The sequence below is a fragment of the Triturus cristatus genome, chromosome 7, assembly GCF_964204655.1.
Source record: "Triturus cristatus chromosome 7, aTriCri1.1, whole genome shotgun sequence".
NCBI classification, from domain to species: Eukaryota; Metazoa; Chordata; class Amphibia; order Caudata; family Salamandridae; genus Triturus; species Triturus cristatus.
This window is the reverse complement of record NC_140590.1, coordinates 742,121,102-742,140,467: the sequence shown is the minus strand read 5'-3', so window position 1 is coordinate 742,140,467 and position 19,366 is coordinate 742,121,102. Positions and strand designations below refer to the sequence as shown.

General features: G+C 45.5%; 1 protein-coding gene across 3 annotated transcripts in view; it reads right to left on the bottom strand.

The window, feature by feature from the left end:
* The window catches only part of CYTH1 (cytohesin 1), a 765,922-nt gene that overhangs the window by 331,213 nt on the left and 415,343 nt on the right, over window positions 1-19,366 (bottom strand). For all 3 annotated transcript variants that reach the window (XM_085617468.1, XM_085617467.1, XM_085617469.1), the window contains exon 5: window positions 9,143-9,261. In XM_085617468.1, coding sequence (XP_085473594.1) covers window positions 9,143-9,261 — 119 coding nt within the window. The remainder of the gene's footprint in view (window positions 1-9,142; window positions 9,262-19,366) is intronic.

Here is a 19,366-nt window from a genome sequence, read left to right as displayed (position 1 = left end):
TATTCCTTTGGCTTCGGTGCCGAAGGTGCCGGCGGGACGATTACGTGAGGTTTGCTCGGTCCCGAGCTACCGGGAGGCTTTTCTTTTTTCTTTGGAGCCGGGCCTGGAGGCGGGGCTTCTGAAGTGTGTTTTCAGTCGCGAATGGGGCCAACAGGCGAAGTCTTGACCAGTGCCTTCGGTTTTGATGGTGGGGTTGGGGTAGGGGCAGTAGTACTTACTCGTTGACCAGGAGTGATGGGGTTGTCTGAGTCGTCTGCCTCTGACACGATTTTGAGAGCTTCGGAATCTTCTTCTGGGACATCCGGGCCTTCGTCGACGATGCCCTCTGGTTCCGGAGCTGATCTCTGCGCCATGATGTGACGTAGAGCCCTTCAATCTCGAATAGTCTTCTTCGATCGAAAGGATGCGCAGGCTGGGCAGCTGGACTCATCGTGTTCAGGTGAGAGGCACAGGTTGCAGATGGTCACTATGCGGGAATTTTGCTCCACACTGGGGGCATTTCTTGAATGGCGTCCTTTCCATGAGCCGTAGGCCTTACGGCGTGGATAAGCCCAGCGGCCCGCGTTGACGACCAGAATCGAGCCGATGAAAGGCACGTAGAAGATGAAGATGTTCGAAGTCAATCCGAAGAGTTTGTGGAAGTTTTGCGCTTCGAAAAAGTTTGAAATGGAGATTTCGAACCGGAGCTCAAAAATTGCATCCGAACCCAATGGCAGAAAAAAACAATCCAAGGATGGAGTCGATGCCCATGCGCACTATCGTCCAAGGGAGGAGTCACCTATCTCGTGACTACAAAGACTTCTTCCAAGACAGCAACAAGGTGCAAGCATCCGAGCCCAACACCAGATGGCGATCTAATGCAAGTGTGTGATCTGCAGCTCATATGCCTCGAACAGATCTTTTAAAATATAGAGTCCGTGGGTTATTAGGTAGCTTCCCCTCCATGCCTATCTTGATTATTGATCTTTCGCGAGGCAATTTCTGTACAGACATAGCCAATAAATCACAGAGCACAATGCAACATCATCTGATATGGGTCTGACACCTGTTACCAAATGCAAAGGGACAAATGGTGTTCCAAGGCCAAGCTTCAGTAGCGCCCTTAGGAAGGGTTATGTTACTTCCCCAGTAAGCATCTGTTCTTGGCATGTAGAGCTGTAGATTCACATGCTTTGCATACTCCTGACATCTAGTGTTGGGTCTGGATGTTTTCAAGTTGTTTTTCTTCAAAGAAGTCTTTCCAGTCATGAGGCAAGGTCCATGCGCAAATAATGAGAACTGCAAGAACTACAGGTGCCCATGGAGGTGGGAGGGTGTATTTAAATGTACAGCCCTACATGCCAAGAACAGATGCTTACTGGATAAGTAACATAATCCGTTTGAGGCATAGGTGCTGTAGATACACGTGCTCTGTATAGACTATAAAGCAGTATTCTCCCAAGCGGTGGCTAACCAGCAGATGTTGCAGTTGTCTGAAAAAAGTGTCTTTAGCACTGCTTGCCCTACATTGGCTTGTTGGTGTGCTAATACAGCAACACAATAGTGTTTAGTTAATGTATGTGATGTAGACCATCTTGCTGCTTTACAGATGACAGCTATAGGGATGTTACCTAAAAAAGCCCCTATTTTGCAAATGGAATGCGCTCAGGGGGTGTAGGTAAAGCTCTTTTAGATTTTGCGTAGCAAGTTTGAATGCACTTAACAATCAGTCTTGAAATGCCAGATTTAGAAATAGGATTGCCTTTGTAAGGTGGTGTAAAAGAAACAAACCGTTCTTTTGTTCTTTCGATATAATACAATAAAGCTCTTCTGACATCAAGCGTGTGAAGAGCCTATTCTGTTACTGAATCAGTTTGAGTAAAGAACACAGGTAACTCAACTGATTGGTTAATATGGATAGCAGCAACCACTTTGGGAAGGAAACTTGAAATTGGTACGAAGAACTATCCTATCATTATGGAGCTGAAAGAAGGGTTCTTCTAAGGTTAATGCCTGTAGCTCACCAACTCTCCTAAATGAAGTGATTGCAATGAGGATTGCAACTTTCCATGAAAGAAATTGTAAAGGACACTTGTGTAGTGGTTCAATGGGTGGACCCATGAGTCTTGTAAGTACAACATTGAGATTCCACACTGGTGCCGGAGGGATTCTTGGAGGTTTAACATTTTTTAAGCCCTCCATAAAGGCTTTAATGACAGGATCTTTGAACAAAGACAAATGCTGTCTGTTTTGCAAATACGCAGCTACTGCTGCAAGGTGCAATCGAATAGATGTGTAAGCTAACTCACATTGCTGTAGGTGCAGAAGGTAACAGACAAGGTTCTGAACAGAAGCATCTAGAGGTAGAATTTTGTTGTTATTACAGTAGATAACAAATCGTTTCCATTTTGCTGCTTAGCAAGCACTGGTAGTAGGTTTTCAGAATAGTCATACAATCTGGTGGCAAATTTAAATATCCAAACTTTATGACTTCAGGATCCAAATTACTAAGCTGAGCTCCTTGGGATTTGGATGCTTAATTTCTCCATGGTTCTGAGCGAGGAGACTGGAGATGAGATGTAGCTTTTGATGTGGAACTACTGTGAGCTCTAACAGGGTGGTGTACCACGGTTGACAGGCCCATGTGGGAGCTACCAAAATCAGTGTGAGTGATGTTTGCCTGAGTTTCCGAACCAGAAACGGAAGGAGTGGGGGAGGCGGAAAAGCGTGGGCAAATATCTCTGACAAATTCATCCATAGGGCATTGCTTTTGGCTACAGGGTGTGGGAACCTGGAGGCGAATTCTGGGCATTGTGCGTTATCTGCTGTGGCAAACAGATCTACTTGCAGGTATCCCCATCGTTGAAAGATGAATATTGTGATGTGTCCCCCCCATTTTTTGTACATAGTATATCGCTGTCATGTTATCCGTGCGGACTAGGACAACTTTGCCTGTGAGATGAGGCTGAAAAGCTTTCAGCGCTAGAAATACTGCTAGAAGCTCTAGATAGTTGATGTGTAGACGTTTGTGTTTGTTGTCCCAGAGACCCTGAATTGTGCAATGATGGAGATGTGAACTCCAACCCATGTTAGATGAGTCTGCCGTTAGCCTGACTTGTGGAATGGGATTGATGAAAGGTCGCCCTTTTGATACATTTTGTGGATTCCACCACTGCAGAGAGCTATGGATGCGGCTGTCCACCAACACTAAATCTGTTAATAGACCCTTTGACTGATTCCACGGACATGCTAAGCATTCTTGTAGTGGATGCATGTGCAGTCTTGCATGAGGCACTATTGCAATGCATGACGCCATCATTCCCAGTAGGCCCATGAAAGACCTGGCTGGCAAAGTTTGGAATCGCAGCAATAGAGTTTGGATAATGGAAATTCTGGCTGCATTGGGGGAGGCTAGAGCCTTCTGAGCGTTAAGAGTGGCTCCTAGATAAGATTGTATTTGTGAAGACTGTAGGTGAGACTTTTGAATGTTGACCGTGAAACCCAATTGGTGGAGTAGCGTGATTTGAGTGTGTTCTAAGCACTTTTGGTGTGTGCTGGCTTTGATGAGCTAGTCATCTAGGTACGGGAAGACATGAATTTGTTGTCTTCTGAAATGAGCTGCCACCACTGCTAGACATTTGGTAAATACTCTGGGAGCATTAGTCACTCTGAATGGAAGTACTCTGAACTGATAGTGTTTGCCTGCTATCACAAATCTGAGGTATTTGCGATCAGCTGGATGAATGGGAATGTGAAAATATGCGTCTTAAGTCCAGTGTGGACATAAAATGCCTTCCTGCAGAAGTGGAAGGAATGACTGAATGATTTTTCTTATAGAGCGCACGAATGCCGAGGCGTCTAGGCGCTGGGTGAGAGGATGCAGAGGCCCACGCTGATTAGTCTGCGACCTTAGGGAAAAGCCATGTCTTTATTTGTTTTCGAAAGAGAATCCTGTAGACTGTAGCCTGATCAATGCGGGAAGGGAGTACCATAGTTTGGCGGCACGGTAAGAGAAGCCCTTTCCCCCCGATCTGGCTCTCTTTATCTTGGGGACCAGGATCAGTCCTGTATTTGCTGACCTAAGATAGCGTTGAGGCGAGTACCGTGGGAATAGCTGCTGCACATCCGCAGCTCCCCCTTCATACAGAGCCTTGTGTTCAAGACAGAGGGCCTTGAAATCCACTCGCTGACGAATTGGGAGCCAGTGGAGCAGTTTAATACTGGCAGAGGTAGGGTGATGTTTAGGGAGATCAAGTAGCACCCGAGCCACCGCATTCTGTAGGGACTGCAGTTTGGCAATCTGGCTTTTATCTGCTCCCAGGTATAGGGCATGGCCATAGTCGATTCTGGAGAGAACAAACGCCACAATTACTGTTTTCCTAAGAGTTACTGGAATGAACAGGAGGATTTTGCACAGCTTTTTTAGCATGAAGAAGCAAGCAGAAGATACCTGATTAATTTGTTGAGCAACTTTAAATTGCTATCAAACATAAAACCAAGGTTCCTAGCCTTGGTTACGGGAACAGGACAATTCCCAGCCTCAGTGGGCCACCATAATTGGCTCCATACTGAAGGCTTCTGCCCAAACTCAATAACCTCAGTCTTTTCCGTATTGAGCTTTAGAAAATTTGAGATCTTGCTTGCCATGACATTGTTTAAACAGTTCTGAAACCTGACAGCAGTTGTGTCCACACTTTGAGTTACCAATACAACTATCTGGGTATGGTCTGCGTACGATACAAGCATTAGACCATGATCTTTTATTAGTCTTGCCTGAGGAGTAACATATATATTAAACAGTGTTGGAGACAACGCAGACCCCTGCGGGACACCACAAGGGAGACAGGTATTTGCTGACTTAAGGCCATCTCAATATATCATTTGTTCTCTAGAGGCCAAAAAAGATGTGAATAAGGTTAGAGCAGTCTCTCTAATGCCTGCTGCCCTCAGCCGCCGCGTCAATACCTCATGGTTCACTGTATCGAACTCAGCTGATAGGTCAAGCAGGATGAGGACGGCTCCCCCCCCATCCCCACCCCCCCAACGTCCATCAGTCTGTGGATCTCTTCACTGACCATTATGAGGGCTGACTCGGTGGAATGTCGGGATCTAAAACAGTGTTGAGTAGCATCAAGAATGTTATTGCCATCTAAACAGTCAGTCAGTTCCGAATTAATGGCTTTTTCTAAAAGTTTTGAAGGAATCGGGAGACAAGATATTGGGAGGTAATGTTTCGCCTCCATGGGGTCCAGAGTGAGTTTCTTCAGAATGGGCCTGATACAAGCCTTTTTCCATGGGTGTGGATATACCCCGGAGCTGATTACCTAATTTAGGAGGGGAGTAAGGTGAACACTGATTTCCTCAGGGGCCAGAAGGCAGTATATGGGGAGGGCAGGGATCCAGAGGCAAGCCAGATTTAGTCTGTAATAGCAGATCTGTGACTCGCTCTGTCGCTAAAAAAGGGAATAGTACCAAACTGTAATGTGTTCGGGTTTCCTCTGACGGGACCTCCTTTTTCCCTGCGGGATCAGACACTGTCTTATGGAGTTCATTGTAAACTGTCTGAACTTTATTTTGAAAGAAAGAGGCAATCTTATCCAAAAAATGTTGGTCTGCTGAAAATCGACTGTCTTGCGGGCTCTTTGACAAGGCTGTCACAGTTTTAAAGAGCTCCTTCGAGGAGTTTTTGGCCGCCTGGATTTTAGTTGTAAAATACACAGTTTTAGCATTTATTATTGTTGCCTTATATTCCTCTAGGGCAGTGTTATAATCCTTTTTGTGTTCAACACTATAATCCGCTCTCCAGAGTCGCTCCTTGCGTCTGCATTTGGTTTTAATCTGTCTAAGCTAAACTATGTACCACAGTGAAGACGCCTGGTTTCTCTGAGGGTGCTCAGTTATTTCAGGAGCGAAGCCGTCTACTGATGTCGTGATCCAGTCTTCATAGTTTCTGGCTGCCATACTGGAGTCTGGAACCATGTATTGGGGATTAGTTACCAGGGCGGTTATCAAAACATTTCTTTGAATTAATTTCCATGGGCGCAATTTAACCAAAGGACTTGTTGAAGCGTTACCATGTGGAAATGTTCTGACAGAATGTACTTGTTTAACTCTTTGAGATACAAAATTAGTCTTACGGAGCAGTCCTTTTTGGGGATTAGAAAATAGAGAGAGTTAACCCCTGAACCTTGGTACTGAAACGGAACAGGTCCTATGGCTCCCTATTCTAAGAGAGATTGAACCTCTTGTTTGAGTGACTGTAAGAGTTCTGAAAACAGTTTGTGAACGCGAGGTGGAATGTTTGATGGATTGGAGGTGCGCTCCAGGCAATGACCATGTTGGATAAGGACAAACACCCATTTGTCGGTTCTTTTAGATTGCCAAATTGGGAGAAACTTTTGAAGACTTCCCCGACAGGTTTTAAGCGATTGGGGGAAGTCTGGGCAAGTCACTGTTTACTAGGTGTTAAGTGGTGTGGCACCTTCACCCCTACCTTTGGAATTGTTTCCTCTATATCCACCTCTATAGGAACCTCTAGAGGGAAAGGATAGATTGGTGCCCTTATAAGAGGAAGCATTTGGGTCTGAGGGTGTTCTCTTAGACCCTGCTCTACAAAATGAGTGGCGAAAGGAGCCTCTATTTGATTGGGGACTGGAGTGCTCCAATGGACTTTGCCACTCTGTTGTCTTTTTTCATCTTTTCCAATGACTGGTCGACTACAGGACCAAACAGGTGTTCCTTGTCAAAAGGGCTGTTCAAAATGGACTGTTGAACTTCAGGCTTAAACCCCGAGATCCTAAGCCATGCATGCCTTCTGAGGCGGATGCTGGTTTTGATTTCCCTAGCTGCAGTGTCCGCTGCATCTAAAGCACATCTGATTGAGGAGTTAGAAATTAGTTTTCCCTCTTCAACTAACTGTTGTGCCTTAGTTTTGCGTTAGTCTGAGACATACTGGAGCAGTTGCTCCATCTCATCCCAGTGGGCCCTGTTGTACTTAGCTAGTAGCCACTTTGTGTTTGCGATGCGCCAGTGGTTAGCTGCTTTAACAGCTACTTGCTTTCCTGAGACATCTATAAGTTTAGATTCCTTGACTGGGAGAGGTGCCTCACCAGAGGTTTGTGAATGAGCTCTCTTGCTAGAATTGGACACTACTAGCGAGTCCAGAAGTAATTGTCCTTTGATAAACACAGGATCTGATGGTGAAGGCTTATATTTTTTATCTACTCTTGGAGTTAAAATACGTGCTCGGACAGGGTCTTTAAAGATATCATCTGCATGCCTCATCATGCCTTTAAGCATAGGGAGTGTGTGACTTGACCTGTGTGTGGACTCCTATTTTTCAAAAATAAAATCCTCTTCTAATGTCTCTTTATGTAAGGCCACCCCATGATACTCTGCTGCTCTAACAATGAGTTGTTGGTAAGCCATATTATCGTCTGGTGGTGATGGTTTTGCAGGGCAAAGTTCAGGGTCGTTATCTACTGGAGTGTCAATGGTGTAAGCATTCCATGGGTCTACAGGCAAATGAGTTTAATCATCACCATGATCCCTATCTGGATCTGTATGTGGAGATCCCTGCGGTGTTATGTGTAAGGGATCTTCCATTAGTAACTGTGGAGAAGATGGTGGAGAGGGTTGTGGGGCAGGATAAACAGGGCTGGCAGCCATGTCCTTCTTCTTTAGCAGGATCTTATTGGCAGTGATCTCTGAAGGAAGTTTGTGTTTTGCTGGTGTTTTAGCAGAAATATGTTCAGTGTCAGGATTAATATAATCTTTTTCTGTTTAGGATCCAATTTGGCCTTAAGAACGTCTAAAATTGGTTCTAGAGGCTCGGAGGGACTCTCCTTCGATTTCTGCATCAAAATCGACTTGTCTTTGGAAGTGGAAGGTTTCGGCTCAGAGCGTGTTTTTCGTTTGGAAGCAGAGGGTTTCGGTTCCAAAGCATGTTTTTGTTTCGAAGCGGAGGGTTTCTGCTCCGAACTACAATTTGTCCTTGGAACCTGATGGTTTTGGATCCAAATGTAATTTCGGGAGACCGGTCCCCAGCTGGAAGGCTTGACGATTTGTTTCGGTGCCGAGCCGAGAGGCGGGGCGTCAGAGACATTGTCTCTGTGCCGACCTTGGCCAGAAGGCAGAGGTGGTGCCGTATCCTTATCTGTTTTGGAAGAGGATTTAGGGGGCAAGGGGTCTTCAGTACTCTCGGCACCTTTTCCCGGAGGCACATCTTCGGAATTCAGATCGATCTCGAGATCAGAATCGGGATCCCGAACGCAGAAGCCCTCTCTTTCTGAGTTGGATGCTTCGATCTCCGCTTGCCCTGATTCTTCCCTGAAGATATCTGGAGTGTGTTGGATGCTTTGACGTTGTATCTCGTCACCGCGTAGTGTCTTCTTGGACTGAAGCGATATACAAGCGTCCCAGCCTTCCTCCTTGTGCTCCGGGGAGAGGCACAAGTGACAAACGATGTAGGTCTTTGCAAGGGTACTTGGCGTGGCACCGAGGACTGAATTGGAATGTAATCCGTTCCATTGGCAGAAGGGTGGACCGAGGCGGCTTGGCCCGACGACCGCCCACGATGTTTTCGATCGAAGATGGAGAATAAGGAAAGCGATTCGATACGCGAAGAACCGTGAAACGCGTACAGAAACAATACAGTCGAGGGTAGAGTGGATTGCACACAGAGGGAAACTCGGAGAATGGTTTCGAACCGGAGCGCAGCAATACAGGTCCGAATCCGAAAAAACAAATCTAACATTGGAGTCGATTCCCATGCGCACTTTCACTGAAAGGAGGAGTCACCTTACCTCGTGACTGGAAATACTTCTTCGAAGAAAAACAACTTGCAAACATACGAACCCAACACTAAATGGCAGGAGTATGCAAAGCACATGCATCTACAGCACACATGCTTCGAACATTATTTTACTAAACTACTTTTATGCCAAAACACACAAATATAGTCAGACGAGATAAACATCACAATGAAGATGAAAGTACTCAAAGCAGAGGAAAGAATGAAAGCAAAGATGGTTCAGAAGAAGTCCTCATCTCTGCCACCCTTTTTTTTTTTTAGGTTCTTTGGGTCCAACAACCATTACTCATCAGTGATGCCTTAGGACCACCACTAAATCAGGTATCCTTAAGACCATTATCCCGTATGTACCTCTCTCCCAGGTAATCTCCAATAGCAGTCTTGTTCAGGCCTTCTCCTTTGTAAAGGAACTGTGCAATGTCCTCACATGTCTTCTTCAGCAGGTCATTCTCAATCAGGAACTGGATACCCTGGTGAGAGAAATGGAAGCATAAACAATTATGTCCAGATCCTACTATGTTTGAGGATTCCAGTTTATGCAGGGGGGCTCGCTCAAAAAAAAGGCAGACTGCTCTATCTGCCTTCTTGTTAACCTGATGAACTGAAAAGAATATGGTGGAGCAAAGGGTAGGGCTAAGAATCTTTTAGAAGACAGGCAGCTGCTTCGATCATCTGTTTATTTTTCTTGAATTCAAAGGTGGAAATGGTAAAGATGGCTTGCAAAGACCAGAGCTGTCAATAGCAAGCCTCTGAAGGCAACCAATAGATCAACAATGCTGCGTCCTCCACGAGACTCTGAGCATTCTCACATGTTGAATGGCCTCTATTTTGCACTATACTCTGACACACTGCATCTATCTTATTATCTTGTATAAATGACCACATTTGTGAGCCCATTTTGGAGGACTCGATTTTGTATTCAATTTTTGGAATTTATTAATATGGTCAATTTTCATACACCACTTATGTTTGTTCACAACCGCAAGGGACCTGCTTATTAGTGGGTCATTGCTACACATTCCTCCATGTCTATTGCGTGCATTTATCTTTCAACTTTGGGCAACTTAGTCAGAAAGGAGACTATGCATGCGTGCTGGTGAGAACTCTGCTTCGTTAAATTGTTCCAGACACACAGATGATGGACCTAATGCAGAGCAAATCAAACATTCACCCCCCAGTCAAGAGATCTGTGTTAAATCCATCGTTCTTTTGCTCACCATGCCACCCCAGTTTGGACCCAGCCATATGCATATCAGTCTTGACACTGTGCCTCATGGGAACAGCCCAGCCTGAACTGCCAAGCCAGGTCCTCCCTGGACCAGAAACAAGAATCCTGGGACCGGTTTCGGGACATCACCCCTCATCAGCCAGGCTAGCTTGAATCTAGTGACACAGTGTGCCCGGGAGCCACATATGGGAATACCCGGTGCACTTCGGGCGGGAAAGCAAAAGACACAAAGATGATGGACGGAATGCAGAATAAATCAAACATTCACCCCCAGTCAAGAGATCTGGCTAGACTGCTCCCATTTGGAGCAGGGTCAAGACTGATTTGCGTATGGAAGGGTTCAATCTGGAATGGCATGGGGGGGGGGGGGGGGGGCAAAAAAAAAACAATGTATTTAGGCCCAGATGTCTGTACTGGGGTGAATGTATGACATTATTCTGCATTCTGTCCATCAATTTTTCTTTTTTCCGAATTCGAGTATCGGAAACCTTCGTGTATGCAACACGAAGGTTTCCGATACTCGGATTCGTAGAGGGCTCGTATCCTTTCTCGTGTTATATCGAAACTCATTTGATTTATGCGTCCTACAAAAATATATTTTTTTAAAAAAGGTTTTAAATAAAAACAGAAATCTGAAAGAGAAGCACCTTCCTTCAGTCTATCAATTACGATACCAATATTTTACTAAAAGTGAAAAGTTCTCCTACACCTTGGGTTTACAGATACATAATTTAAAAAAACGACAAGACATCTTACAGTTTTTTCTGACAAGTTTATTTTGTGGCTATTCCTGACGAAGGCGTCTACAACGCCGAAACGCGCGCCGAAGATCATAAATTTGCCACTCATTGTTTTGTTATTTCTTTTAATGGGATAAATGAAATATAATAAGGATCAATTAATGCATCTATTTGACCTTTCTATTTTAGATTATTGATGTTTTTATTATTAAAATTATTAATATTTTGACATTTATAAACTGGTTTGGAACTTATTTTTGTATGTTATTAGGTTTATTGTGTTCTTACTCTTTGTCCTAGGAATTATATTTTCCATTGTCCAGTCCAGGGAGGGCCTGGCAGTTCAGGCTGGACTGTTCCCATTGGGAGCAGGGTCACAACTGAGTTTTCATATGGCTGGGTTCAACCTGGAATGGCATGGGGCACAAAAAAAAGATGGATTTAGGCCCAGATCTCTGTACTGGGGTAAATGCATGACATTGTTCTGCATTCTGTCCATCAATTGTTCTTTTTTGCCAAGAAGATGGCAGGTCACATGGAGTAGATTGGGTAGGAAGAGTAAAGTCACACACTGATGGGATGTGACAGATTCTCACAGTTTCATGTAGCACTTTTAAGGTTCACAATTAGCAGCAGCCTTGTATGTACTTATATGGGCTATACTTGGAGCGCATGCTTTGGCTTGGAGTGTTTAGGAGTCGCTCACTGCTATTGACACTCTTCAGTCTGAACAATAGTTTAACTTGAGGCAGAGCAACCAAGAAGAACAAGCATTAAAAATGCAATAGGTCTCGCCTTTTATTAAGTTAAAGCCATTTGCTTTGCTATGTAATACCATTAGCAAAGCAAATGGCTTTAACCTAATCAAAGGCGAGACCTATTGCATCTTCAAGCTGTATTTACTATTACTTCTTGTACTGGTGTCAGTAAAAGTACTACTGATAGTGCCATTACCACCTGCAGGACTGCTTGTGGTAATGGAGTATTACTGGTACTGTAACTTTAAGCACTCTTTATTGGTACTCCTAATAGTAGAGTTGCTCATACTAAAACAAGCACTTTGAAGTCTATACTATTATTAGCGATATTAGGTAGGGCAAACATCCACAATTGTGGTACAGTGGACCCCCTCCAAGCCCTGGGACTCGGACTGGGACTCGGTGTCACAGCACCCGCTGAACTATTCCTAGCTACTCCCCTGCTATGACGAACAGGATCCCCAGAGACCTTCAAGCGGCTGAAAACAAGGAGGAAGGACCCTCGAAGATCTCAGGTCATGGGTCGAAGAATACCTGGACTGCGAGTCCAAGGTGCTTCCCAAACTTCATCTACCCAGAACATTTTTAAGGCAAATCTTCTTGCACTGGGGAGTACGACGTAAAATGTCAATTTCGACCCCCCCTACTCTGCCTGAAACTTCGCACCCCACCATTCATTCATACTTTTCCTGAGCGCAATAACGCTCTGAAGTAGCTGCAAAGATATGGGTGGCGGTTCATAAAGCTCCGTAATTAATGGGAAGCACTATGTAAAAAGAATGTCACTTAAGGCTAAGTTAATGGCAGCATGTGCACTATGCAAATTGATGTAACTTCAAAAACTAGCGAAGAGGTTAAGGTGTATTTGGTTGTAGATTCTTTGCACAGGGACCTGTAAGCCTAGCATAGGCTTCCTCTGCGCTGAGAAAGCCAGGTGAGGGGTCCCATGCCTTTGCCGTTGTCTCAACCCCACACTGTCCGAGCTGCGGGCTTCTGTGGGCACTGGAGCGGGGGAAGGCAGGGGGCCCAGGAGTTGGTCTGAGAACCTCCCGGCTCTGTCTGGGAACAAGGCCCCCGTTACATTCCTGACAATAGCGAGATTGTTGGACACACAAAAACTGTGCCCAGAATGGCTGCCTGTTCGGAGCGCCTCTCGGGAAGTTCACTGGATACGGACTCGGGCTGTGTGCGCGTGCACAGAAGGGTCCCGCACGAGTACCCCTGTACCGCTCCTCTGTGGGAAGGGGGGGCTGTGGAAATGGGAAATTTATAACCGAAGTTACAAGGTAGGGAGAGCAAGCAGGAACTCAAGGTGTTAGCAAAGGGTGGACAGCTCCTTCCCCCATGGTGCTGGGCTGGGGCAGCACGGAGTTTGCATTTTATGAACTTTCACAGATAGTTGTTTAATGCGATAGAAGTGCGCTGAGCCGTGAAGGGTAAATTGGGTCCCGGCGCACTGTGCCAAAGTGTTTGACACGTAAGTTAGGAAATGTTTGAGGCGACTCACCCTGACCTGCCAGCAACTTCGCACCCCTCCCTTGACCAACTACCTCATCACTACGCTCGCAACCTACGACTGACGGGAAATATTTCACAAGAAAAAGTGAATAAAGCTCTTCGTCATCACGGGGAACACTGTGAGGAGGACCCATATGTTTGTTACATTTGTCATCAGATTAAACATCAAGTGCGAGGGCAGCACCCTGTATGCATAAACAGAGAAGCAGTGATGCTCACACCCTGCCTTGTATCAGTTAATTAACACGTTGCCCGTCTGATTATCACAACTAACCCTCAACAACTGGCGCTCAGCGAGCGCCCTGAGGCTGAAACGGCCTTAATTCAACATATCGGATCAAGAGAAATCCCCTTATATAATGTGAAGAGTGGGCATTTTACATTGCTGCCATCATGATTTACTTCGAGATGTAAAATTGTGCTTGGGTGTATTTTATTTTAAGGACAATTACTTAAACTGCCTGTTTACGCATTTTAAAGTATATATATTCTCACACTCACTCGTCCACACATTAAGTAACGAATGTCTTTTAATGCTTGAGCCTGAGGCTCAATGAGTGAGTCTTGACAGGAGGGGCACACTGTGACCTGGACGTATCTGCTAACTAGTTAAAATTGATTATCCTGCGCCCAAGTGTAACCTATAAGATAACTGCTGAATATTGAATTGTAGAAATAAAAGTAGAAATCATGCGATTAAATAAAAATACCAGCTTGATCCAACAAATAAAATTGTCAAGTTTCGAACATGCAACTACATTCAAACGAAATTCCCTGTTTGGCAGTTAATTAACCAATATGTCCCACATAAGAACAGCAGAATCCATCTGTGACTGGCCAACTGGAATTTTCAGTAGTGCCCCTAGTTCCAGGCCAGCGGAAATCATTCCATGGACAGAGCTAAGTAGCAGGGAATGCAAGGCGAGGGTCAGGCTTGAAGTCCCTGCCCAGGAGGTCCTAGCAGATTGTGCTGAGCTGGGAGGGGGCGCCTCACCCAGACACCACGGACGAAACTCACAGCGGGTGGCAGGATCTGGAGAGGCGAGGGTGTGAGCCTAGAAGCAGGTATGTTTAAACTGTGGGCAGGCCACCTTAGGGGGGCCTCAAGTGTGATTCCAGGGAGGGGGGCGCCAGTCTCTGTCCAAAAGAAGCATTATGCTGATAAGAGGGCTTTGATGCCCCCCCCCCCCCCCCCGTGACAGGAGTTAACCCGCCTTTACTCAGCAGAGAGGATTCCGCTGTCCTTGCATCCACTGCTTCTGCACAGAGTTTCACTTCCTCTCTCATAAACACCCCTCTTAAAATATCCAATTCTCATCAAATACCCCAATTCGCACATTCCCACTCGGAGTGGCGCTTTTTTCTGTCCAAGATTTTAGCATGTGTGGAGCAGAGCTGTCACGTTCCTTATTCTAAAGTCCTTAGGTAACACGACGGGTCCTTTTGTAAAGCGCTCGGACACCTTCGGGTAATGTTTGCGCTATATAAAATCGCATTATAAATAAAATAAATAATTGCCTGCGTTTGAAAGAGGGACCACCGACATCGAGGCATTATAATCCCTGCCCACAGTCATCATTATTTGAACTCATCAGAGTGAAAGGCTTATATAGAGAGTCACAGACAGGCACGTGCTCTCTGTGCAATAACGAGATTGGGGTGCCAGCCGGACCCTTTAAATGAGTGCCGCTCGTATAGGAGTCCTTGACCTGTTTCACCTGCTGCCTTGGGAGCCCCGCTGAGCATTGGCTTCACTGATCCTGTATGCTGGGAGCCCCGTTGGGCATTGCTAATTGTGGGGAGAGCTGCTGTGCAAGAGGACGGGACTGCGAGGCCCAGCAGGCTGTGCGTGGTCCATCGAGCACACCTGCCGCCTCTTCCCGTGTCTCCGCCCCCTCTATCCACGGACAGCATAAGACCAAAAGATATTACGCGTCAGCGGGACGCGTGTGCGGGACATCACCCGGGACAAAGCCCGGACTAAGGGCGGACCCTCTAAGACCCTCATAGACCCACAGAGACTGGACTGGGCCAGAATCCCTGCCCGAGTACTGACCATCATAGGACTATTGTGTAAGTGTTTGGGGGGCACATTATATTATCTATCATTATGTCTATTGAAATACTAACCCCGGAGTTACCTGGCCCTGAGAAGCCGGTGAGTCTGGTAAATGGGAAATTAGACAAGTACTTTAAGAAAACCCTCTTGGATTCTCCAACCCCCCCCCACCCTTGAGGAACTTCTGGCTGAACGACGGCGGTCGATTGAAAGCCTAAAGAATAGATCATTCCCGGTGTCACCAGTATTAATTAGTTCTACGGGGGATGGAACTCTTACTGAAAGAACTTGCACTCCCTCGCAGGATAGCATCCCTCTAATATTTAGAGAGGGAACACTTACGAGTGATTTAGAACCCTTAGGCACTACTAATAATTTGTCAACCATTGTTACCACTCCCAGTACAACTAAATCTATCGTTATAACCAAAGCACAAATTACCCCTATCCCTAAACAAACAAAAGTAGTTAATAGTAGGGTAAAAAAAGTCACGCCAGTTAAAACCTATGGCCCTCCTCCGACAAAAAGGCGTAAAAATAAATCTGACCTTCCAAAGAGGAAAATTAATCATGCAGACTTTGGCACAAAAAAGGATGACAGTACTAGGGGAGGACGGGTTAAATTAACAGATAAAAGAAGGATAGTAATATCACCTACACATCCATGTGTAACTCCCCTTATTGATCCTGTCATCTCCACCGCCGACAGCCCCCCTACGGTGGTGACGCTACAGGAACCTGCAAATAGGGCCTTGATCGATAGCATAGAGTCTATAATGAGGATCTATTCTCTGGCTATCGTAGATAGACTTAGTAAATTAGAAGATAGACTTGGGAAGATAGAACATGAACTGGGAATCAAGATAGTGACTAATAAAGTGTTGCCTAATCTGCCTATACAAGCTCCAATTGTACCCTCTTCATCAGGTATCTCTACTATAACTACTATTCCCACTGCTGATCAGATTACCATTCAGCGTCAATTATCAAATAATATGAGTGGAAGTATATCAGGGAGTAAGCCTGTTGGACCTAACAGCAAACCCACATTATCCCTGGCTGTAACGACTAATGGAGAGCGGAATAATCTTGGTCAAACCCTAGGGAATATAAATAGAGAAGGAGGAATTGAGCGGCCGGCTCGAGGTAATTATAACAAGGGCCCCCTTCCAGAACTTCCACCAGAAGCTGTGCCCTTTGTAGTAGTCCTTACTGGGGTACCAGAGCTGGAGAAGAACAAACGGGAGGGCTATGCCCAGTTGAAAAATAAAATATCGCATTGGTTAAGTCTACACAGACCTATTGCAAATAATATCAATGGAGAAATTATCCATGTCCGCCGCCTTCCCTGGCTGGGAGGAAGATCTAAAGACATTGAGGGAGACATAGTGGTCATTAATTTTAGAGATCCGAATGCCGTCCATTTTATACTTAACTGGCCGTCTGATCACAGTAGTAAATCTATTACCCCCGCCCCCTAACATATTTTTATCCCCGCTCAGTGGTGTTCCCACCTAATCATCAATCACAGCGAGCCCCCCCACCCCCGTTATTGAGGCAAATGCTCTCAAACCCTTATCGTCCACCTGTCTACAATAACGGCCCTATATTTAACGATAAGCAACCACCTATAGCTGTAGATCTGTATGGGTGGAATACTATAGGCCCAAGGTATAACTCCCTAACACACAGGAGAATGGATCATCTCATACCTTTTACACCCCTAGATACCACCAACAGGTTTGACGTCCTTAGTGGCCTGGAAGACTGTGACTGATGCCATCGAGCCACAGGGGAGGGGGTGAAGGTATTCTGTGGAGACACAGGGGGAGACACGGGTGTAGGTACGGGGGAAAAAGGCTCAATTGATAATAACCCACCCAATGGGTACAATGCTACTTGCAGCTCTGGGGGTAATACATGTAATTCGGGACAGCTTTACTGTAATTCAGATACTCTTACCCCGGCCAATGAAAGTACAAGTCCGACCCTACTATCTGATGACCCCATGCCAGGGGAGGCAACCCATGTCCACACCTTACACCCACCATCCATTGAGGCTGTAAGTCTAATAGAACGGGGATATAAGATGGCGAGTTGGAATATTGCTGGATGGAATAACAAGATAGATTGTCTAGGATGGTTAGAATTTATAACCCAATTTGATATCTTATGTCTCCAGGAGACTTGGGCGGCCGAAGATGTCTATCTGGATGGGTATGTTGCCTATAATTGCCATGCTCAGCCATCTAACATGGGGAGAGCCAGTGGTGGAATGGTGATATTGCTTTCTGTGAGGTTGCCGGTTCGAGTAAAAATCCACCGGACCGTAGGTCAGCACTCCCAGTTACTGTGGTTACAAAACAGGAATGGGCGAAATGTTTTAGTTATTAATCACTACAACAATACCTTTAACCACTCCAAAACAGATATGGTTGATGAACTTGAAGTGGAGGTGGAAAGGTTATATGGGCGCAGTGATGTGTCTTTTGATATTTTGTGGGGCGGAGATTTCAACATTCACATGTGCCCATTTGTTGGCAAAAGGGTGTGTGGGTATGGGGATGAGGTGGGGGAAGACCAGATCCACTTTATACACTCGGTTTATGGGGAATCCCTAAACACTTTTATGCTTAAAATGGATTTATGCATTATGTTACCGGGCGTGGACAGTGAGGGTAATTCGGTGCCAACCTTTATTGGTAGGTATTGTGCCACGGTTATCGACTACCTCATTGTCTCTTCCAGTATTACAGCTTTGTGCTCCTTACCCGTAATACTAGACCCAGCCCTAAGCGATCATAACTGTCTAACAATGTATCTCTCCTTGTGGGGGGATAAAGTAAAGGCGGTACATGGTACAGTGACAGATATAGTCTCACATACACCCAATGGCCCTAGAATTAAATGGGGTAGGCAAAATGAGGAACATTTACTATGTACCATTGTGTCTGCCTGTATAGATGAGGTGGAATGCTGTCTCGAACCCGAAAAGGATAATGCTGATATTCTAGCTAGTTTCGATATCATTAATAAAAACATTGCAGAAATCTTAACGGGAAGAAAACCAAAGGGCCCTAGGATTAACGGGGGATGGTTCAACAGGGAATGTACTAAATCCCTACAAAGACTCAAAGTGGCTCTTAAGGGTAAACCCAGAGATAAGGAAGCAGTTAAAACCCTCAGAAGGGAATACTCAATTCATCTGAGGGATAGGAAACAGGAACTAAGGGAAGAGGCTTGGAACAACCTGACTAAGGCAGTGGATCTTAAGGATACCAAGCTGTTCTGGTCCACTGTCAATAGTCCCTTCCTCCGAAATGAAGAAGTCCCGGTAATGTCTGCCCAGGTATCTGAGGAACAATGGGTGACTCATTTTACTAGTATTTTTAACCCTGAAGGACTAGCTGTAGGGGGGGATAGTGAAACCCTGGCTTTTATCCCCATACCTCTCAATATCACAGTCTCTGAGGTGGATGCTGCCATCCGGGTCAGTAAGGGGGGAAAGGCGCCGGGCCCTGATGGGGTACCCGTTGACCTTTATAAAGCCGAAATTTCCATATGGAGCCCATTGTTAACAAAGGTTTTTAATGCCGCTGCAATGATTGCGGCCCCACAGACTTGGGGGGAATCAATCATTATTCCGGTGTATAAAAAAGGGGAGAGGGGTGAGGCAAAAAACTACCGCCCGATTTCTCTTCTCACTGCTTCTCTAAAAATTATGAGCAGGGTACTACTGAGTCGCCTAGAGGAATGGGTAGAAGATAAAGGGATCCTTGCGGATTCCCAGTACGGATTCCGAAAGGAGTTGGGCACTATAGAACAGTGCATTAATTTAGACCTTATTATATGCAAATATACACGGGCCAAACAAGGCTCGTTGTTTCTTTGCTTTGCCGACCTGTCCAGTGCCTTTGACTTGGTTGACCATGGTCTTCTGTGGTCAACCTTGTTGGACATGGGAGCTCCACAGGATATCATCTATTTCTTGGCCCAACTTTACAGGAATCTGACAGCTAAGATACGATACGGGCAATCGGGGGAGTGTACACCCAGTGTTAAAATAGGTTCCGGAATTAGGTAGGGATGCGTCCTTGCACCTCTTCTTTTCTCCCTTTTTATTAATGCAATCGAGTCGGAACTACGGTCCACCAGTGCAGATGCACCGACTGCTGGCGGCCTGTCCATCCCAATACTGCTTTATGCGGATGACGCGGTTCTGCTCTCACAAACCCCTCTAGGGTTGCAAAAACTTATGAATAAATTTGCAGAT